Source organism: Coffea arabica, chromosome 7c, assembly GCF_036785885.1.
Source record: "Coffea arabica cultivar ET-39 chromosome 7c, Coffea Arabica ET-39 HiFi, whole genome shotgun sequence".
NCBI lineage: Eukaryota > Viridiplantae > Streptophyta > Magnoliopsida > Gentianales > Rubiaceae > Coffea > Coffea arabica.
In genome coordinates this window covers 6,504,646-6,526,670 of record NC_092322.1, presented here as the reverse complement: position 1 = coordinate 6,526,670, position 22,025 = coordinate 6,504,646, and the positions used below count along the sequence as shown (strand labels likewise).

At 37.7% G+C, this 22,025-nt stretch overlaps 4 protein-coding genes across 4 annotated transcripts; 1 reads left to right on the top strand and 3 right to left on the bottom strand.

Annotated features, from left to right (window-relative positions):
- Positions 1-103: 103 nt before the first annotated feature.
- Positions 104-2,940, bottom strand: LOC113699370 (plant-specific TFIIB-related protein 1). Its single transcript, XM_027219706.2, has 3 exons — positions 2,205-2,940; positions 1,352-1,510; positions 104-1,078 (listed from the first exon to the last, which is right to left on the bottom strand). Exons 1-3 carry the CDS (start codon positions 2,832-2,834, stop codon positions 287-289), a joined length of 1,581 nt encoding a protein of 526 aa, XP_027075507.1. The 5' UTR covers positions 2,835-2,940; the 3' UTR covers positions 104-286.
- Positions 2,941-5,009: 2,069 nt separating this feature from the next.
- Positions 5,010-9,213, top strand: LOC113698073 (uncharacterized). Its single transcript, XM_027217743.2, has 3 exons — positions 5,010-5,662; positions 5,751-5,972; positions 8,932-9,213. Exons 1-3 carry the CDS (start codon positions 5,375-5,377, stop codon positions 8,995-8,997), a joined length of 576 nt encoding a protein of 191 aa, XP_027073544.1. The 5' UTR covers positions 5,010-5,374; the 3' UTR covers positions 8,998-9,213.
- Positions 9,214-10,548: 1,335 nt separating this feature from the next.
- Positions 10,549-12,234, bottom strand: LOC113698773 (uncharacterized). The gene is made up of 3 exons (XM_027218719.2): positions 11,947-12,234; positions 11,233-11,571; positions 10,549-11,037 (listed from the first exon to the last, which is right to left on the bottom strand). The coding sequence occupies exons 1-3, from the start codon at positions 12,232-12,234 to the stop codon at positions 10,549-10,551; spliced, it is 1,116 nt and encodes a 371-aa protein (XP_027074520.1).
- Positions 12,235-15,942: 3,708 nt separating this feature from the next.
- LOC140010192 (probable polyol transporter 6) lies at positions 15,943-18,501 on the bottom strand. The gene is made up of 2 exons (XM_072056704.1): positions 18,051-18,501; positions 15,943-17,644 (listed from the first exon to the last, which is right to left on the bottom strand). Exons 1-2 carry the CDS (start codon positions 18,157-18,159, stop codon positions 16,209-16,211), a joined length of 1,545 nt encoding a protein of 514 aa, XP_071912805.1. The 5' UTR covers positions 18,160-18,501; the 3' UTR covers positions 15,943-16,208.
- Positions 18,502-22,025: the final 3,524 nt, after the last annotated feature.

Genomic DNA, 22,025 nt, shown 5'->3' with positions numbered 1-22,025 from the left:
GAGTTTGGGAGCCAAATGGTGGGCCGTTTTCTCCAATTCATTGGATAAAAACTTGCCGCATTAAAATATATATATATATATATAAAAAACAACATTCTGAAAATATACAGAATTCAGAATCGTTTGTCTTTTCCTTAACCACGAACACACAAAAAGGAGCCATGAAGCATCCATCCCAACAGTGTCCTAAATGACACAAGGAATCCTAAATTGAGCCAAGTAACTATGGAAAACATGCACGTTTTGCAACTGAAGAATACAGGAAAAAACTAAGACCAGATTTCATTCACGTGTCAAAACGTTGGTCCCCCTTTTTATTTTCATTTTGACGTGGGGTCATTTCATCCAAACCATTGGAAGCCATATTACGTGGATGCACAAGCTGCTGACCAGATGGAGAAAACCCTGATGATGTTGTATGCAATGGCCAAGAGAGGGAACCTGCACTGGAAGTAGGAGCAGAAAAAAGGACAGGCCTCATAGAACTGGCTACGACTTTTTCATCTGACCCAGTCTGGCTCCTTGGATCAATATCCATTTCCTGAGTTATATTGTGAATCTTGTCAGCAGGTGTATTTACTGTAGCACTTCTAACTGGAGGCTGGGATTTCCACAAAATTGGTGTTCTGTGCATTGGAAGACTTTGACTCCTATGGATGCTATCTCTATTTTCAGTTTCCTCTTTATTTTTAGCGACATGGCATGTATCTAGAACATCACTTGTTCTAGGATTCTTGCTTTCAGTCTGCTTGTCAGAGGAGGGCACTTCAACTAAATCAGCTCTAGGTGTCGAAGAACGACCTGAGGCAATAGTTGCCATTGGGAATGCTTTCTCTGGAGGGACAACTGGGCTGTAATTTGATGGCAGCAGATCATCCCAATTCTCCAATAGTTCCTTGTAAACCTTACGAAGTGTCACTTCAGTAAGTCCAGTGACCTTACAGATCTCAGCCTGGGTCTTGCGTTTATCCTCCAGTTGGCAGGCCAAGTATATAGCAGCTGCCGAAATGCTAATAGGATTTCTACGAGTGCAGAAACATTTGTTGATAACAACCTCACCAATATGAGTCGCCAGCTCCTGAAAAGGGCATTCAACAGACAATAAATTCTTTTGAACAGATCAAAGGCATTGTTCACTTCGAATTGTTTGACAGATCATTGAACTGAAAGTCATAATACGATGCTTGTATATCCAATATAAGACACAAGTCCACGTACAGAATTAAGCAGAAGCAGCATGGTTCAAAACTATCAATGACTTTAGCATCAAAGAGAACCTAATCCTCATGAAACTTAGTAGAGTAAAGAATCAAACAACATAAAATAAAGATCCCTGCATAACCGGTTGCACCTGAGCTGATTTGTTGAGCTGGAGAAGCGTACAGAACCTCGGCATATGAACCGATATGGAATTGCTATTAATAGGTTGACTTAATTGAAGAGCTTCTCCAAGTATCTTTATATACTTTCCGATCTCCTTCTGGGGTAAATTAGCAGCAATTGATATCTCCTGATATATGAAAGAAGACGCCAAAATAAAACTATCAGGAAGAGAGAAAACAGACACTTCAGATAGCTCAACGATGAACTAGGAAAATTTCGAAGGATGATCCCATGTATGGACACTTAAATAGTAACATTCTTCTTATTCTTGCGCTTTGAACACTGTAAGCTTGGAGTTAAAAAAAGAAGACAACATTCTCCAAACTTTGGATTTTCCATTTGCCCTTGACCAATAAACCTCCTTTAGAAATTGTAGAAGTTGCTTACTCGTACATCAGTCAAAGATGAAAGTTACACAGAGGAAAAACAGCAGAAGAATCTTGAAACTTGGATACAACTCCTATAGGACTCAAATTTGTGTTGGATAGCTCGTCTTATTTCACCGGCGCTCATTTTCCATTTCTTATGGAAATGTCAAATTAAAGATACTTCAAATTTACGAAAAAAAAATTGGAAAGAAAGGAATTGTAGCACAAATTCTTAGGATCGGATCCCAGTAGGCAGGACTGAAACATACGGCGAGCCAAAATGGGGATCAAGACAGCAACTTAATTAAACTTTACCAATTTCTGCTGTTCAGCCACAAATACATTTGACATTTAAAAAGGAAAAAGTTTAGAAACAACAGTAACAAGCATATTATCATGAAAAGATAATCATCAAATATATTTACGGCCCAAACCCATTATGATGCCATATACCTGGAGGGTTCTGGGTTCTTGAGCTTCTCTGATGGCTTGAACAAGCGCAGCAGTAGCAAGAGCTTCAACGCTTCGATTTCTCAAGCAAGTAGCGGAAGAACAATCCCTAAAAAGCTGAAAAGCGTGATCAGATATATCATAATCAAGCCCCAGTATTGAAGCCACGTCAATAATCTGCAAATACGCCCTCAAATTATCCACAACCACTGAAGGCCCAGAAGAATTCGACCCGGAAGAAGAAGAACAGGAAGAGGAGGACGACGTCGTTTCCAGGACTCTTTCCAGCTCAGCTAGGTGACCGGCGAAGGAAATCGAAGACTGAGCGAATAATGGGTATGGCTCGAGAGACCACGTTGAGAAAGCGGTGATGAAGCCTGTGGGCTCAAAGGGGTCGTCGTCGTCGGAGTTGGATGTGGGGTTGGAGTCAGTGGTGGCGGGGACAGGGAGAGTGGGGAGGTCGGAAGTGACCAGACAGAGAGGAGAGTCTTGAGCGCGAATGTGGAAGAGGTGGTGGGATTGGCTTTGGCGTTCCTCTACTACGCGGCCGCAGGAGGTGCACTCGGTTATTGACCGGCCGCTTGACGTGGTGGTGCACCGCCCCTGCGCCGCCGAGCAGTACGGGCACCGCATTTTTTGTTTTGTTCGTTTATTTTAATTATTTTGGTAGTTTTTTGTGCCGAAAGAAATAAAAAATATATATATACTTTTGTTGTGTTATTACAGGGATCAGGCACCGGGTCAAATTGGAAAGTCCATTTGCAGTTCGAGAACGATGCATCTGCCCATCGTCAACAGTAGCACTTGTTTGTTTAAAATGTAATTTAGACCCCAAACAAAACCAAAAAATGCGAGTACAATATAAATTGTGTTTGGACCATAAAAAATTACGCTTTATTTATAACTTATTTACATATATTGATTTATTTGTATCACCTAACACGTTTTTTAATCGCTTTTTTATCTCACGTACATCATATCAAAAAAGTATTACAGTACATTTTTTATAAAATTATTTTAAATAATTTATAATCCGAACACGCTCGTTACTTTTGCAATGTTTCCGTACAAATAGTTTTTTTTTTTAAATATATATACAACTGCGAATTTCGTCACGAACTAATAATAATGCTAATTACCCTCTCAAAAATATTTATCCATCAACCAACAATACCGCTGTGCTGTAGTGCGTTGACAGTCTTCTGCATGAGTGTTTGCATCTGGTAAGCTATGGTGTAACGCTAAACAAAAACCTGTCGTGGAGTATAGCATTATGCTCAGCCCAAATGGCTCCATTCGCAGAGCAGGAACGCTTTTCATCAGAGCTTAAAAAGGCCGTAAATGTCAAATATCATGTTGGCGTGGAGCACCACACCTTGTGCTTTTATTCGTGTTTTTGTTCAAACCCTTCCTCCGATGCGACGAAACAAGTTTCTTTCAAACAAAAAATGCAAAGCATGCGTAGTGCTTTATTTTAAAAGAAGAAGAAAAGAATGCTGCCTAATTGCCTTGACAAATTTATTGCACGATAAATTCTGTATTTTTATAGTTTCTTTCTTTGAATTTGATAATGCCAATCAATCAAAAGCCAATGCAGCTATCCAAATACTTCCAGGAAAGCTAGCATCTGTTATTATGTTGTGATATGGATGCCCTGTCCATCTTTGCTCTCACTGAAGCCCCTCCTTTTTTTGGACTGGAAACAAAGATTAATTTTTTGAAGGTTGGACAATTGGTTGAGAGATTCGTTCACCTTTTTTTTGGTTTAATTTTATTCGATTATTTCACCTGTTGCAAGATTGAGTGATTGTACTTCCATTGTTTTTCCTTTATACGATGACATTTTGGGTTGCAAAATTCATCACTTGTTCCTTTTGGTCATGACCAGAAAAGGGAAAAAGGAGGGAGACGGGGTTTCTAGTAGGGAGGGGAAAGGGAGAGGAGGGGAGGGAAAAGAAGAAAGAAAGAGAAAGGAGGGATAAAGGGGAAAAAAAGGAGATGGAAGAGGAAGGATAAGGTGGTGATGGTGGGTATCAAGTTTTGATTTGATCAATGGAGAGAGAATGAGGAGGGAGGGGAAAGGGACAAGAGAAAAAGGTAGGGATAGGAAAAAGATAGAAGAGAAAAGAAGAGGAGCGATGGTGGGAAAGGAAGGGAGATGAGGAGTGAGGTAGGGGGTGGTGTGTGATAAGTAGAGTAAGCAAGAAGGGTGGGATTCAAAAAAAAAAAAAAATTTTAACATTTTTATAGGCGTATTTGATATATTTTTGGGTAAATGTATTTGGAATGTGTCATTATAAACTTGTTTTTTTGAAGAACTAGCAATTCATGCTAACTCTATAATTAGGGTTGAAAGACGAATCAAGTTATTCGTTATTCAAATTGAGTTCAGTTTGGTAAGAGAGCATTCAAGTGTGGTTCATCAACTAATCAAATTGAACTTGAATAGCATTTTGCATAAAATAAATGATCAAACTCGATTCAAACTTGACTCGTTTAACATAAAATTAAAATTTATAGACAAAAAACTCAAGCTACTTAAGTTCGATTTAATAAAAGTTCGTTTGATCTCGACTTGATAAATAAACAAATTAAAATTAAACAGCATTTTGAACTAGACGAAATAATCACACAAGTTTAAACACTAAATTATTCGATTTAATTAGGTTCGCTTGCATCCCTACCTGTAATACTCGTAAATAAATGCAAATTCTCTGCTCATATGCTTGTTTATTTATTTATTTTTAAAGTAAAGCTGGACCGTTGGACTTGCCCACCACAAGTGTATAGACTGTTGGGCTTATCGACAAGAGAATGCATTAGGAGATCCAATAACTGGTAGATGGATAAATAAGTAAATAAATAGTAATTAATTACGCCCTCGTTCCAGGTTCCAGACTTTCCCGTCCAGGAACCGAGTGATCCCACCGCGGACTCTGTTTCTCCCTAAAGCCCTTTTGCCTCTGTCTCTCTTTCTCAAGTGAAGGGTCAGATCAGTCCCTGCAAAATTTTCTGGTTTCAGATTCCAGAAAAACCAGAAACTACTGCCCCAAAAACGTAGCTCTAATTCTCTTAATTACAACTTCTACTCATGATCCATTAATACAAATCGTAGTTAGTACTTTTTTCCTTGAATTTTTTGCTTTCGCTATTATAATTTTTTGATTCGAGAAATGAAGGATGATGATACATTACCAGTATCAACCCCCACGTCTACGTCATCTCTATCATTGAAAAAAGAAATCAGCTCAGCTTCTGCCACCGCCGCGGCCGGAGATCATTCATACTTAATTTTCGGCAGAGGCCGGTACAAATTTTGGGCGTTGGCGGCCATTATACTCCTTGCATTCTGGTCCATACTCACCGGCACCGTCACTCTCCGATGGTCCGCAGCTAACCTCAATCAACTCTCCAACCGCGACTCCCTCGACTTCCCTCTCCCCGATGATCTCGACGTCCTCGTAAGCTTCCTTCGCTCTGATTATCAAATTATGCGATCGTTCTTTTGTTTCCTAGATACGTTAGATTAATAGTCTAATATATGCATAGGAAATGGAGGAGAGGGAGAAGGTAGTGAGGCATATGTGGGATGTTTATACCTCTAGCAATCGCCGGATCAGATTGGCGAAATTTTGGGAGGATGCATTTAAGTCGGCTTACGAATATATGAATAGCGATGTCCTTGGAGTCCGAGAGGCTGCCGTCTCCGAGATCGCTAAGATGTCCCTCCGGAGTATCCGTCTTGAGCCTCCCCCTACGGCTCATTCTTTGGTTAGTAGTACAATAATTCACTTAACTATTTTGCATTTGACATTTTTTTGTCCTAAAATCGGTTTAGCTGCATTTCATACTAGTTTGTTGACTTTTTATGCCTAGTTTACTGAGTTGGTTGTGAATTTGTGCTGGAACGCAAGTCACCAACTGTTGGATGATTATTAGTATCTTGGCATTGTGGGAAAGGTGTTGGAGGCGATCTTGATTTCGTGCATTAGGGTCTGTTGACTACTAAATATGGCCGTGAAATAGTGGCACTGAAATCCTTTTGTTTTTTAGACAAAAATAGGAAATATTTTAGAGATGGACTGGAGCATCATTATGTTGAATAAAATGTCAAATATTGTCAGAGCAAAGTAGGCAGTGTTACTATCACATATTTTGGTTAATTCATGTAGCGATATTAACCTGAAAATGTTGTTCGGAAGAACTAGATGTTAATACTCTGTCTATTGTTGTTCATTAGCTTGAGTTCTGGTATGCATTTGCTTGTAAGAACTTGCAACACATGACTAGTTGGCATACATGACAGTGGTAAACAATAGTCAAGTGTTAATGGTAATCTGCTAAAAGTAAATAGGCTTAGTAGAGCATTAGGGCATGAAATTTTGGAGTTCATGTTGGAGGAGTTTCTGTAATTCATTCTATGTTAAACTCCATGTTATGTTTCTTTGGTGAGCATATTTTGATAGTTATTAATTTCACATGCGGGAAACAGATAATAGAGCAGGAAAAAAATTATTGTGTGATGTTGATCAAATCATCTTGTGGTGATGCTTATGAAAGCCTTTGTACAATGATGCAAATGCACTCTCTTCCTTGTGATTTTGTCTCTGCTCGATCTGGACAAACAACTCTAAGACAAATAAACATGCTCACAACTACAAAAGTTTAGCAGAGCATTATGGTACATTACATAGTTTAGGGAGTTTCTGCTTCTCCGTTAACATTTTTTTTGAATTCCATCTTTTTTGTTACATTTGTTTGGCATAATATGATAGTTGATATATCTGCAGCTTGCAAGTGAGTGAATTTGTTTTCCCTCTCCCCATGTTATGTCCGGACGTTAACAAGTAGATTTTGAAAATTATACGTGAGACTGATAGGTGCTGATTCCAATTTCTGGTAGTGATGCTAAATGTTAGAATGTTAGACTAGAAATTTCCTTTTGCTTGTCTTCATTAGAATTTAGCTCCATATTTATTTAATTAGAGGCCTGATGCTCTTATTCTTTCATTTGTATTACCTTCGGCAATCATTTGAACTATTATTCTTTCTTATTGCTGCTTAGCATATGCGCCCACTGTGTTCCTTTACAGTTTCTTAACATTCAAAAAATATAATGTTTTAGTTCTTTTTTTTTGGGACTTTTCTTCTCCTTTGGTTCAGTGGGGAATGAAGGCTTTAACCTTCTATCTTGTAAGGGCTACAACACTGAAATTTCTCTTGAATTTTCTTTGGATGAAAGTCCTTTTTATGAGTTTTCTGATCTAGCTGATAGATGAGTGTACTTATTGCTTGTGTTCATATCATGAGGATGTCTTATGCTCATCAACATTTGTTCTGCAACATGATTCAGTTCTGATGCACAAAATAACGGTTCTTTTTTTTTGGTGCTTTCATGTTTTGTTTTTTCTTAATCTCTTTGGATTTACTTAAAAATCCACAAGATCTGTCATTGCTTTTGCATTAAAAGAATTAAAGAACATAAAAATATAAGTTTGGCTCTTCTGGATGATATTTTTAATTTGAAAGAATAAAAAACATTGCTGTCATTCTTGTCAAGACGAATGTCTTTTTCGAAAGAAAGGAAGATTCCCTCCTACTCACCTTTTATCATGGATAGAATTAAGCTACTTTTCCTGAACGAGTTGGTTGCAATTTGCAAACATAATGGATTACAAATTTGAGTTTTTTGGTTGTGCTCCTTCTGTATCCTGCTTTCTGTTTAGGTGTAATGCTTTTTCTAGGTGGTAGAAAATGCAAAATCAGAGATGCTTTCTGTGCCCACGTCAAGGCAAAGCTGGATGATGCCAGTTTTAAACCATAGTCAGGAGAATTTCTTCCTCATAGCTAAATGGGCTTGCCATTTGACCCCTCACAGCACTATTTTTATAGTTTGCCTGAGCAATCAAGACTGTTGGAGTCCTATTTATTATGAAGGATTAACGTGAACTGTGTCCTAGTGTGGAGTCATTGCTAGAATGCATGAGTTAAGAGTGTCAGCTGCTTGTCCTTTGTGTTAGACAAGCAATAACTAATCTCATTTATCTCAACATAAAAGTGTTTGTGTGCCCATAAGCTTGCTATGAACGTTTTCTGGTGAAGTTATCAGCTGCAGTCTGCTTTAATTAGTCCCATGGCTTTTGCTTTGAGAACCTTTGTCTTATGATGTTCTGTCTTCCAAAGCATAGACCCTTTAGTAGCAGGACCATTATGAGTAGGATTGCCTGCCCTTTTCTGAGCCATCGGTTGGATTTCAGTAAACTGTGAATGGCTGTTGAGTAGGTATCAACAGTAAGTCAGATGCTGATTGGTTGAAGGAGCTTCACTTCATAACATTTACATCTTGACTTTCATTATAGGTGGTGACTGTTGTCTATTTATGAGTATATATTTTTTCAATATTTCTTTTTACGGTATGATAGCAACTGGTTAGAGTAGCTAGAGAACTTTCTTTATTTCAATTTTCTTTTACTTGGTTCAACATAGAAAGAAAGAATGCAGGTGCTGCTTTCCGGAAAATAATCACTTTTTGGTAGAATGTAGTTAATGGATTTAGTGACTGATGGATGAGTATCATTATATGTTTATTTTTTGAACTCCTACTTTATTGCTTTAAAGATATACACAACAAGTACATGGGTGTTTTCTTTGATCTGTGTTTAATGGTAGATTTCCTTCAACTGTACGCACGAGGAACTCTTTTTAAGTTTTTTTCCACCCTGCTTTTCAGAGTATACGAAAATGGAGGACAAATCAAGTAACGAGGAGGCAGGTTGATGGCAACAGCATGGATTAGTTTTTGATTTGAAGAGTATTCTCTCAAATTTGAAATTCTTTTATACACAATTCATTTGTACCTGTTTATTGTCCATTATCAGTTAAGAAGGTAGCGGTCCTTTGCCTGTTTTCTGAACAGGAATGAACAATGTATTTATTTAGGTCTCTGATTCTTGCTTTCACTTTTGGTTTCAATTAGTCTTATGTGAAAAGAAACTTTTTGCCGCTGGCATGATATGCGTTGGTGCTCAAATGAGAGCTTACCCGATGCTTGTCTACAGTCTTCACCATGGAAGGATATTTACTCACCGGGCACACAGTCTATGAAGGTTTCCCCTTGAACCACTGATCGATCACACCAGACCTCTTGAATTACTAACTAGTCTGTAATGGACTGTTGATGTAGCACTTCCGTTAAGCTACTCTTCGAGCTGCGAGTTCGGAGAAGATCAGGAAGGACCTGTGCTTTACGTATACATGTATATGTATAGCCCCTCATGTTACACCTGTGCGGCCATCCTGGAGGCCTCTGATGACGAAAGTAAGTATACAAGAACAATTTCCATCCCATAAAAGAGATGCTTTCTTGGTAGTTTGTGGGCTCAAGTTCGCGAGAGTTATGCGAGCCAACATTTGAGTTACTATTGCTCCATCCAACTTCGTTTAACTCTTCTAGAGTTTGCAAAATACTTTCGAAATACTTGTAGCACAAAGATGATTTCTATGGTTACTGCTCTATTAGCTTTTGTTTTTAAAATTCATGATCGCAGTTTCTGAATGCTAATCAAACGTACAAAATTAGGGAAAAGGAAATATACCCAGTGCCCATATTTATGTAGAAGAAAGAAAAGGAGATTAAAACGATAATTCAAATATGAAATGTTACAATGCAGAAGATTCATGTTTAACAATTTGTTGATAGTATACAGACGATATGGTCGGAACTGGGAACCAATTATCTGCTGCGATTATCAGTCGTTGGGCTATCCGAGACTATCAAACGATACTAAAATACTGGAAAAGAAAGAGAAATAGAAGGCTAAGCAGACGGATTTTTACATGGAAAATCCTATATCAGTCACACACGGGATTCTCAGTGCCACTTTTCCGGTGACAATTCAGTGTCACTTTTATATTTATGTCAAGTATCCTGTTTATTTAATTTGTTATGTGTTATTTATTTAAATTTCTTCCATCATTACGTGATAAGTGGGATTGGCACTGAATTTGGGATCGAGTAGTGGCATAGAGGATCCCAACTGGATTAGTTGAGGAAGGTGAAAAATGAATAACCACGGCAGCAGGCCGAGAATGAGCCAATTAAATCGAGGGGCGGGTTACAAGATTTTATTGGAGTGAGACATCTTTGTTTTATTTTTTTTTTCTTTTTATACTTCCACAAATGTATATGAGTAAACAATTATCTCTAACAATCTCCGTGGAAAAACAAAACCAATAAAGCAAAACCGGGGGGGGGGGCCTAAATTAATTCTATACACGTTTTCTCTTCCAAAAAAAAAATAAATAAATAAAAGGAAAGAAGTTCTCATAGTGCTGCTGCAACATATTTTCATTTTTTCCTCTGGAATTCTGAAGGAGGCATAAAAAATTCAGAGTTCAAACCCCAGACATTAAAATCAACTTCCTCAATCTTCCAAGTTTCTTGGAGCTCTCTTTTGTGGTTTGCTGACTGCTCTCCATATCTGAAAACTGTCATAGAAGTCCTGCCACTATGTGCTATATTAACACCTTCCACATACTTGTAATCCTCTATCACCGACTCCGTGCTCGTCTCCCAGAACACTCCTTCACCATCATCCCTACTTGTTTTTACAGTAAGCAGTCTCGAATCCTCAAATTTAACGAGAAGCCCTGATCTTTGGCTGAAGTATCCCCACAGAGTGTGGTGGATGATTTCGTAATTGGGGCCGCTTTGCGCCTCCAGAGTTGATTGGTTTGTGTCCAGCTTTAGAATGAAGCAGTCTTCGTCATTTATGATCTTCTCTCCTATGCATACTGCATCTATGAATAAAATGGCTGCAGAGCGAGGATCCAGGCCCTATTCAGACGATAGCAATTTAGATACCATGAATTTCCATAGTAGTTGATAATACGAGAGTCCGGAGCACGACTAATTCTAGCTGAAAATGGTTAAAATGTAGTTTGCTTCCTAAATCAACCATTTGGATTGGTCACAAAAGATTTCAAGATTATATTTTTATTTCGGTAAAGAACTTAAAAAAGTTAGCCCCACCTGTAAAAAGCGGCGTAGGGGTCTGGGAGGACCCTTAGCAATGGGTCTTTGTTGGTTGGAGGATTCCCTCCAAGAAACTTTGCCATTGCTACCAGAGATGACTTTACAACCGGAGATGAGCAACTCTAAGCACCAGAGGTCCGGGTTCTTCTGCCACAGCACGAATCCTCCGGCTTCTTCAGTGTTTCTAACTTTGACTGAATCATCTCCTTGATGAAATTCTGATGAACTGATTTTGACTTGTCCAAGCGCGCACATGCTATTTACCGAGTTCAAAGCCTGCTGTCCTCCCGTTGCTGCTATGTATTGTTGTACGATGTATTTGGCTGTTGATGCTTCCTACAACAATTCATTTCAATCTTTTATCAAGAAAAAAAAATGAACCACAAATAAAAGAAGAGATAATAATAACGAATTAATCGGTCACATGTTCTTGGAAAATCTAGATTAATGAGACGAGACTACATCGCCCAAAAAAAAAAACAAAAAAAAAGAGTAGCAACATCCACTAGATCGCTCTCTGGTAGATGACATGCATATTTGACCATTTTTACATGATTCACTCAAAGCTGTGATGACGTAACGTGATCAAAAGTTGAATGATAATATGAACCGCAACATTCTTATAATTGGCTGGCAATAAACCAAAAAAAAAAAAAAAAAAAGGGAATGATAATACAGGGATGCAGTGGGAGAAAAAGAGGAATGTCTTACAATGGAAGCGTGCCTAACAGGACGATGGATAGATTGGTCTAATTGGACTTGAAGTGGGATAAGAGGAGATCCCATAATGAAAAGAAGAAAGCTCAATTCATTATAGCGCCCGGCGATAATTGGTGATGACCATTTATCGGAAGTTTGAGCTTTCATCCAAGTCGCCATATTTTCCCACCGCAAGGCTATGTTGTTCCCCATGGCCGCAAACATTTCCTCTGGAATGGGCACCTCCAGAACTGTCTCTAGCCCATCTTCTCGATCAAAATTTGGACATAGTTTCCTCATGAAGTTTTGTCTGTTATTGCGATTCGGACGTGATTGTGAATGGGCCATGTCGAATTATATCAAATTAGTTTTTTTTTTCAAAAAAAAAGTCTGAAGAGAAATGGGGGACCTTTTCTTGAGACGATCTTATTCTACCTTTCTCTGTTTTCTTCCTAGCTTAGAGGCTAAAAAAATTAGGTTTTAGGTTGAGGGTGGTGTTTTGTAGATCGATTTCAAGAGATGAAATGGGTGGTAAATCACTATGGATGAAGGCTGCCCCTTGGTTCTAGACGGCGTGCGGGCACGATAAAATGCATGGATTTCCTTCTTTCTTGTATGTTGGTAGTATTTCTTTACACACCTTTCTTTTTTTTCTTTTTTTTTTAATAACAGTTAGTCTGGCTAGAATTTTTTAGGTTACCCGTATTCCTTGGAAGTGATCTTAGGAGCATTGAACTCGTCCGGTGATCAATTGACCAACCCATTAATCTAGGCAAAATTTTATGACTGTTATGGATACGACATTGAAGAAAGAATTAGTAGAAGAATTTGGTCCTTTCCGTCGCTAAAATGAACCTGTACTTATAATACTGAGTTTTTTGCCAAAATAACACTCTTACTAAAAAATATTTCCAATGTGATTCACTTTCAAATTTTATTACCATAATGATATTATTGTTCCCATCTAATTATCCTGATTGCCATGTAGAATAACAAGAAAGGAAAGTTCTAATCCAATTTATAGTTTCTAATATTAGCTAAAATTTTAATTTTTTTTATTATAGAGGCACAAGAAGATTGCATAACTTTTATAATTTCCTTATAATTATCTAGAATAAAATTTACCATTATTGACCTTACTATTATTGGTCTCCGAATTTTTTTAAATGTATCAAACCTATTGCATATATATTTTTTCAAAAAATAATTTTAAAAATACAAAAATTGCAACGAAAATTGCAATCAATTACAAAAATTTCAAGGTTATCATATTTGTTTATGTTATCCTTTCTACTCTTTGAAAAGATGAAAATAATCTTCATCTACCTTAAGATTATTGACTTGCGAAACATATTTTTTAGATGCTGTTAATATAAAGATTGGCTTCTTAGATTATATTTGACAAGGGAAAGATAATGAAAGAAAAAAATGTGGGAAGCTTTATAGAGAAAATTGAAGAAAATATTAGATGAGAAAGAGAAATGGAGGACGTTTTTATCTCTATCCTGACACATATGCAGCCTAAGTGGCAAAAAAGGATCACAAAGGTAATAAGTTTTAAAATTAAGTGGCAAAAAAGGATCACAAAAGTAATAAATTTTAAAATTAAGTTATTTTGAGTATATATTCTAGAAGAAGAGTTATTTTGACAATAAACTCTATAATACTATATAGTAGTAGTACGAAAAACTACAGAAGATATGGCATGGCAGCAAATGGTTTTTGGTCCTCTGATAGTGGGGTTCAATATAGTTTTCTCCACCATAAATACTGCCAATTTGAGTGTAATTAACCTCCCAAAAATGGATGGCCAGTCAATCAGGACTAGGGCTGATGCTGGACCGAGTAGTTTATCTCGAGCCAACAGCTCGGTTCAAACTCGAGCTGCTTGATAGAAGTAATGAGTCGAATTTGAGTTTCAATATTTTGTGCTCGAAGGCTCGACGAGTCTAATCGAGATTTTTATAATATATATTTTAATTTTATTATTGTGAAATATCAATAATATCCTTTATTTAAAATTATATATAAAATATTAATTTTTATTACGTGAGTTTGATTAGACTTGATTGAACTTGATTTGAATTGATTAGATTTAATTAAACTTGAACTCGAGTAACGTAAATTGATGTCGAACTCGAGCTCGAGTTTGAATTCTAAAAGTTTGACGAGTGCGATCTTGAGCTTAGTTATTTTGCCTCGAATCACTACTCAAGTTCGACTCGATTCGAACGCACCCCTAATCAGGACTTTGAAGGCAAAGATGACACGCGATTGGTCAGGAAATTAATCGCTACACCGTCTTCAACTCCGTCAAACCATAATTGAAAAGTTAAAATCGTGTATTTTCTCATTTCTCCATCAGACTCGAGCAAAAATTCTGATTCTCAAGAGGAATAATCGGGAGTGGTGACAATATGCATTCCCCTTCCCCGCCTCCTCCCCCTCCCAAAAGGTGCAGATTCGACATCCAAAATCGTTTCCCAATCTTGCGTTTATTCAGTGCATCTTGCGAAATTAGAGAGAGTAGATAATTGCTAGTTCGGCACTAGCACTTTTTTTTTTTTTTTTTAGTATAACGACAAGAATCTACATTATTCCTATTGCATGAGTTGATGGGTGAACTATCGGATAAATGTACCATTGCACTTTTTGAATTTTTTTCGAACAAAAGAATGGGAAGCCCAATTGAAGTCGTATGGGAGATGAGGGATGAACCTCCAAATCAAACAAGTGCATGCTGTATTTTCTGAATTTTTTTGAACAAAAGAATTTGAATGTTTAGTGCAAGGAAAAGCAGCTCTAAGATGCGTTTCCCTCACTGTTTATCGGACTAAAGCCCAATGGTTTAGTTTAGCACCAGCACTTGCAATGCAAGTTTTCAATCCTTCATCGTTTTCCCCTCGCAAGTGTGCCATCCAGCGACTAATTAATGGTTAAGTGTCGGATTAGGCCGCTCGGTCGAGTATTGTAATTGGAGTATGGCATCCATCGGTTCCTAAATTCTTCACGAAACCCCAACCTATTTCTTAGAATTTGAAATGATTCAAGCAGCTTTTTTATGTTCTAAGTTTAATCTCACTTTTGCCGATTCATGCAGACAAAACCCCAAGTACCTATCAAACCAATGCACGCAATTTTCAAGAAACGCATTTCATGGTAGCAAAATGAAATCCCAATTCTTTAAATTCCCCTCCATGCAACTAAGGGTCTGGAGTAAGGTAGGAGATACAGTACAGATTCTTAACAAGTAGTAGTGGATCACTTTGCTTCTGAAGCTGAACCCATGTCCATTTTACGTGCTCATTAATCACCATCACTTTCTGGATTCAGAAAGAAATCAAGGATGGTTAGGAGTAGTAAATCGACAGGGTAGGTCTGGTGGGTTGGATTACAAGAGCTGGGCGGTGGATATGATACCCATCCATCAGCAAACAAAAGTCCAAGTTTACGTTTCCCACTTGATTCAATTTTACTTGCGACAATTAACAACACGAAATTTTCCGACTGCTGTTTATTTATCCATCCATGCTGCTTATGCCAATATTGACAATGGATATACACGACAGGAAGTAGGTGCTGGAACTGACAAATAGCTTTGGATAATCAGTTCCACAAGTCATCTCTGTCTGCCGAAAGAGAAAAAAGAAGAAGAAGAAGATATCTAATCTAATGAGTGTGCACAGCAATTAATTTAATAATTGGGTCAACATCTCCAAATTTAGGCAGAAAGTTTTTTTTTTTGGTCAATCTACTCAATGTAAACACGAAGCATATATGTCTTAGATTAATCGTACATGTTGAATGGAGTCAAAAGGATTGCGAAGAAAGATTCAAAAGATAGGGAAGCGGGCGGTACTTTTAACCAGAACAATTAGGCGCAAGAAGCAAGTACTCCCTTCTTGATCAGTCGTTCTTGCCACTCAAAAAAAAAGTCAGCCTGTCGGCAGCGGAATGCAAGCATCAACTTTAGTGTTTATCAACCGTATCTTCGCAACATACAAGATCTTTCTGGGTTGGCAAACAGCTAATTTAAAGTCTGAAACAGGCAATCAATCCTTTTCTATGGATCTCGGAAAGCAACATTAGTGGTGCTGGTGCCGCAAAGCAGCACCAAACACGATTACAGTACTAGTAGTAGTAGTATATTCTTCAGGGTTTAGGAGTTCTTTTCCTTTTACATGCACAAAAATGTTAAGCAGAACCTATGATGCTTGGATTGGAGTGGCAATAAACTCCTGGTTTAATAATTAATGGAGCAGTACATGTTATAGTTAAGTATGTCCAGCTCCTCCACTGCCAAGTTCCACCTCTTTGTCAGGCTTCTCTGCGGCGGCATGCAAAGGTGAGTTCCCCCGGCCGGGGCTGAAAAGGGCTTCAATATCTTCTAATGCCTTTCCCCTGGTCTCAGGACAGAAGAAGTAAAAGAACAACCAAGCTGCAACTGACACTCCAGCAAACAGATAGAAGGCCCCTCCAATCGTAAGCGCTTCTGAAAGTGATAAAAACGTCATGCTCACCGTGGCATTCATAAATCTGTTCACGGCTACGCCAATTCCGGCCCCTTGTGCCCTTAACTTCAATGGGAAAATTTCAGAGCTATAAACCCATGTCACCGGTCCCAGTCCGAGATTGAAAAACATGACATAAGAATACGTTGCCACAAGACTTAGAACCAATGCCCATGCGATTTGACGATCCCCAGAATGTTCAACTATAGTCAAGCAGGTTCCCAGTCCTGTTAATGCTAATATCATGCCGCCAACGCTTGCCAACAGGAGCTTTCTCCTCCCAACTCTGTCAACCATGAAGGTTGAAATTGTGATGCATGTCAGCTTTGTAAGCCCCACCCCAACCGTGGCGAGTAAGAGCTTTTTCTTTGCTCTGACTCCGGCTTTCTTGAAGATCCTCGGGCCGTACAATATGACTGCTTCAATTCCAGTAGCATGCTCGAAGAAATGAATTCCAACCGCCGCAATCAGAATCCAACGGACCGCCGGGGTTGGCCTGAGTAGTAGTTCCCTCCATACCCCTTCGCCGTGGGTGGCTTTTGTGCGTGGCAATTTAACAATATCATCGTTGCAATTTTCATCAATCCCGGCAGCCTTTTTTATGTCCCTTAGTCGATATTCGGCTTCTTCAGGATCATTGGAGACTTTGTACAGAATCTTCTTGGCATCTCCTACGCGGCCTTGCATCACAAGCCATCTCGGAGACTCGGGCATCTTGAGAACGCCAATAGCCAAACAAAGAGATGGGACGGCTGCAATCCCGAGCATTAGTCTCCAGTTAAGATGTAGAGGCAAGCCGGAGAGACTTATATTGGAGATATAACCGAGTAATATGCCAACGCTAATGCCAACTTCTGGCAGAGAAGAGAGAAATCCTCGGTAGGATGGAGACGATATCTCGGCAGAATAAACAGGTGCGATCATCAGCGCAAAGCCGACGCCTACACCAGCCGTGCACCTTCCTGCTAGTAGGACGCCATAACTTGGACTGTACCCCATCACGACTGAGCCCAGCAGGAAAATCAGGGATGCTATGACGATCGTGTAACGCCGGCCGATCATGTCGGACGTTCTTCCGGCACAGAGAGAGCCGACCAAAGCACACATGTTTAGGATTCCGGCAACGACTTCCAGTTGTGATTCCTTGACATCGAATTCCTCTTTGATGAATATCATTGCTCCACTAATCACCCCGGTGTCTGAAATTTGCAAAACAAAGTTAATTCCCCTGTTGCAACTGCTGACTAACGTTTCCCTGGGCTACTTTTCGGTGATAATCAGGTTAACAAATTAAATCACGGAATATGAAAAATGTATCCTTAAAGGACAAACTAAAGGAAAACTTCATTGTTCGTTCATTTCCATATTTGCACCGTATTCCTTTTTTCCCCCAGTTGTGGATAAATTTAAACTTACAAACCACCACAATAAAGGAAAAAGCACGCGCAAGCACGCAGACACGACCCAATCATAAGGCTGCATGATCGAGCAAAACAAGATGTTTGAATCTAATAACTAGTTAGTTATTCCAGAACAAGATGAAACATGAAGAATAAGCAAAAGAAAGGAAGAACAAGAGAGAAATCAAAATGAAACAAAACTAACCATAGCCAAAAATGATGGATATCATAGATGCAACTATTGCACATGCGCAAGCATATGGATTAAGCTTTGAGCGGGTTTCCGGGATCCCATTCTCCGTCGACAAAGCCATGTTGAGGGGTGGTGATAATGGAATCCTTGATCCTGACTCCTGATTCCTCAGCTAATTAATTGCACGAGATTGTCAGCTCTCCAATAATAGTAAAAAGAACTATCGTGGTTCCCACGGGGTTTTTTCGTCTCGCCAGGCAACAACTAGGTACATATGTGTGTGATAATCATTCACGTCTCTCGATCGTTACGCAATAAGAATCTAAGATACGGACTCTATATATACATACAACACACAGGGAACTAATATTAAGATATAGCTCGAGCCTCTCTTATGGTGATTAAATAAGACTACTGGTCATGAGCTGTTATATCACAGCCCAGATCAACAACGTATAGAAGCATGCAAAAATATAACCCTCCCAAGTCCCACCCACCAATAAGAGAAGGTACGGGGGGTTATATATGTATATATTTTTGCAGTTTTTTAGGCAGCAAAGTCTTTCTTTTCTTCTGGAAAAAATGGAAAGTGTAATCCAATCCAAAATTGTAGGGAAAGGGGATCGGTAGGAACTAGGAAATAGTTATATACATATATCTATATATATAATTTGGTCGTGGAATGATCAGATCACCGCTCCTTCACACCCTCGAACCCGAAAAGGAAGGAGAAAGGAAAAAACAGTTTTTGTTTTCCTCTCCTGTTCGTTTCCGAGAATGAGTTGTCTTTTTTATTGTATTCGTGAAAGGGATTCTCTTCGTTGACCAATTATTTCACGGATAAAGATAAGAATGAAGAGTTGCTTCCAAAAGGAAAAACGATAATAATTATGGCAATCCGATAATGTTAATTGAAAAAAGGCCGCATTGAATGCCGTTAAACTCAGCGTCTGGCGCTCTGGCCTTTGACTCCAAAACTCCCCGTACCTGTCAATAGTATTAAACTGTAAGACCCGTCTCCTAGAAATCCCACAAATAATCCAGAGTGGACCGCCATCCAAATTAAATCAGAAAATCATGCTGCTGCTATATTATTATTTATTATTATCGACTAACCTCGTAATTAAACAAAAAACTACCAGGACCTTAAAACAACCGAAAAATCTTACAGTACCTATAGGATAGTAAACCAAATAAAAGGTAGCTGGGTTCCACTTAAAATATTGAAAATATTTATTCAGTAAAATTAGTCACGAGTAAGCCGTCCTTTTCAGCATTAAGTTTAGGCCACCGAGGAGTGATAGGTCAACGAGCGCTCCGCCACCGAGGAGTGAAACGCGACCACACTGAAGTGAGGTCAATGGTCGCCATGTGAAGGCCGATGCCGATGGGCAAGATGATCAGTATGCGACTTGCCGATCAGAACAGTAGCATTTTCTTTGCCATTGGATTGTTCATTGCCGGAGTTTTTGTAGAAAGTTATATCGTAAAAATTTGATATATGTAAGATAAAAAATTGATCAAAAAATATGTTTACGAAAAAAACATAAAAAATGTTTTAGAACAAAACTACAATCCAAACACTAGTATCGGGCTCCATATGATATTCAAGAAAACCAAAAATGATATTCAAGAAAAGTGCATATGAACTATGAAATATCTTAAGCCGAGTTGGCTATATATATCAACTAGAAGTGGCAAAATGGATTCATATCCACTAATCCATCCATATAAACCAACCTTAAATGGATTTGGATGATCCATATAAATTCAATGGTTTTAAATGGATAACCATTCAAATCCAATTATGTTAGTGGATTTAAATGGATTATCCATCTTATCCATATACATCCATTTAACTTAAAAAATAGAAAACACATTTATAAAAATATGAGATAAAATCTTGTGGGACCATCTATTCTTTTCTTCATAACTTTCTCATATGTCAAATTAATTTTGTGGGACCACCTATTCTTTCCTTCATAACTTCCTCACATGCCAAGTTGCCAATAACATTAATTACATTTTATTTGCTTCTAGTTCCTAGACTTCTTCCATCATTTTCAAAATTATATTTTAGTCTCTACTCTTGTTTTTTTTTAAATTAAACTCTCATGTAGTAATGATTGCAAACATTTATATTCTTAAGTAAAGAAAAAGCGAGAATGCATCATGCAGTGTCAAAATAATTTTTATTTTTTTAATTCTTTTATTTATAAAAAAAAAATTTCTAACGAGTGTCCCCGCAACATTGGTTAAAATATGTAAATGACACCTTTTTTTTTTTTTTTTTTCCAAATCCTCATACTTGCAATCCCTCTCCCCTTATCACCCAACTCAACTATCCAAAAAACAAAAGACACCTAATTTACTAAGTAATATAAGGTAGCTGGTATATCAATGGTATAATAAGGAGTTTCATACATTTTTAGGTACTACGTGCACATGTGATGCAAATATTTTACTTGTCAAATAACATAAGATTTCTTATTAGAACTCCACTTTTATTCAAGACATCACTCTTGAACAGGAGTGCAAAAAATTGGAAACGTAAACTTTTTTTCACGGTAAAGCCGTATTCAATTCATTCAAAAGTTATAAAAATATAGCCAAGTTCTTAATTGTTCATTACTTTACAAAATGATACTTAAAGTAATGACGAAAGGTTAAATTGACCACAACAGTTAAATTTTCTTGGAATTAAACTAATTTTATGAAGAACTGAAATAGAGTAGTAGTACAAGCATTTGTTATTACCAAAAGGTTTTAGGTGATTTAAGGATAGAACTTTGGGGATATGTATTTTTTGAAAAAAAACATTTTGATCTTAAATTTAGGATTTGGGAGAGTAAATGGATAAATGGATGGATCATGGTTTACACTATCCATTTAAATGACATCCATTTAGATCCATTTATTAAATGGTTTTAATTGGATTGGATCAATTTGATCCACAATCCATTTAACTAAAACCATTTATCAACCATATATCCATTTTGCCACTTCTACTCAAATATATCAGATTTAATATTTAGTAATTCAGTAACTTGACGAATTCAGACTTTAAATTTCAAACTTCAGTTTTTAATTTTTAATTTTATCAAACGAACCCTTAATTAATCTTGATTCTTATTTGTGCATAGCACGGGTCAAAACACTAGTTAAATTTAAATATTAAATTGAGTTATTAGATAGTGCCTCCTTAGAGGTGTCGAAGGCCTAATTTGATTTTTCTCATTTAAGTCATTCAAAGGTTTTCGCTTCAAAATTGAAGTTACACCAAAGGTGGCGCGCAATTATGTCGTTGTCTCTAAATTTTACTTTTAATAGACTGTAGATGTTTCTATATATATATATATATATATATATATATACACATATACATATGTGTATGTATGTATGTATATATATGTCTTTTGGAGTAGCTCCTTTGTTCTTTTGCCTTTTTTTTTAATTTTTTTCTGGGTTCAGACTTGGATAATTGTATTAGGCAAAAACTTGGATAGACCGAATCTTGTAGATTATGTGACCCGAATCTTATCACATTTTCATACCTTGTATCGGTAAGATTGTGTGACAAGATTTCAACTATAGCCTGCAGAAACCGAATCTACTCCAGTGTTTGCCAATGCATTATTGCTGCCGAAGGCAATGAGTGAACAGAAGCGACGGGTTCTTTTCATCTACTGTTACTGGTAAAAGCATACTCACTGATACTGGGATCACAAGTTGTGTTCTTAAGTGGTTATTCACATTTCTACTTTTATAGTAGTCACTGGCTGAACCGTTAGTGGGGGACTTGAGTGGTAGAAGAATTTGTTGGTTTTTTACTCGTGAAAGAAAGAAATCACTCGTTGTTTCAAGTCTCAATCTCACCATTTGTCCTTGTGTTCTCTTTCGAAAGTCTCACCTACACGAAGCAATGAATAATCAATCAATTAATAGTAAGTGGGAAATTTTTTTTCCTTTTTGTCGGGGGTGTCGTCA

Excerpts from the sequence above, each read along its gene's own strand:
- LOC113698073 (XM_027217743.2), top strand. The coding sequence starts at position 5,375 with ATGAAGGATGATGATACATTACCAGTATCAACCCCCACGTCTACGTCA. Across the intron at positions 5,663-5,750 it reads CCGATGATCTCGACGTCCTC|GAAATGGAGGAGAGGGAGAA; the intron begins GTAAGCTTCCTT and ends ATATATGCATAG. Across the intron at positions 5,973-8,931 it reads CCCCTACGGCTCATTCTTTG|AGTATACGAAAATGGAGGAC; the intron begins GTTAGTAGTACA and ends CCTGCTTTTCAG.
- LOC113699370 (XM_027219706.2), bottom strand. The coding sequence starts at position 2,834 with ATGCGGTGCCCGTACTGCTCGGCGGCGCAGGGGCGGTGCACCACCACG. Across the intron at positions 1,511-2,204 it reads AAGAACCCAGAACCCTCCAG|GAGATATCAATTGCTGCTAA; the intron begins GTATATGGCATC and ends TTCATATATCAG. Across the intron at positions 1,079-1,351 it reads AGCTCAACAAATCAGCTCAG|GAGCTGGCGACTCATATTGG; the intron begins GTGCAACCGGTT and ends TGCCCTTTTCAG.
- LOC140010192 (XM_072056704.1), bottom strand. The coding sequence starts at position 18,159 with ATGGCTTTGTCGACGGAGAATGGGATCCCGGAAACCCGCTCAAAGCTT. Across the intron at positions 17,645-18,050 it reads ATCCATCATTTTTGGCTATG|ACACCGGGGTGATTAGTGGA; the intron begins GTTAGTTTTGTT and ends TGCAAATTTCAG.
- LOC113698773 (XM_027218719.2), bottom strand. The coding sequence starts at position 12,234 with ATGAGGAAACTATGTCCAAATTTTGATCGAGAAGATGGGCTAGAGACA. Across the intron at positions 11,572-11,946 it reads CTGTTAGGCACGCTTCCATT|GAAGCATCAACAGCCAAATA; the intron begins GTAAGACATTCC and ends GAATTGTTGTAG. Across the intron at positions 11,038-11,232 it reads CCCTACGCCGCTTTTTACAG|GGCCTGGATCCTCGCTCTGC; the intron begins GTGGGGCTAACT and ends TCGTCTGAATAG.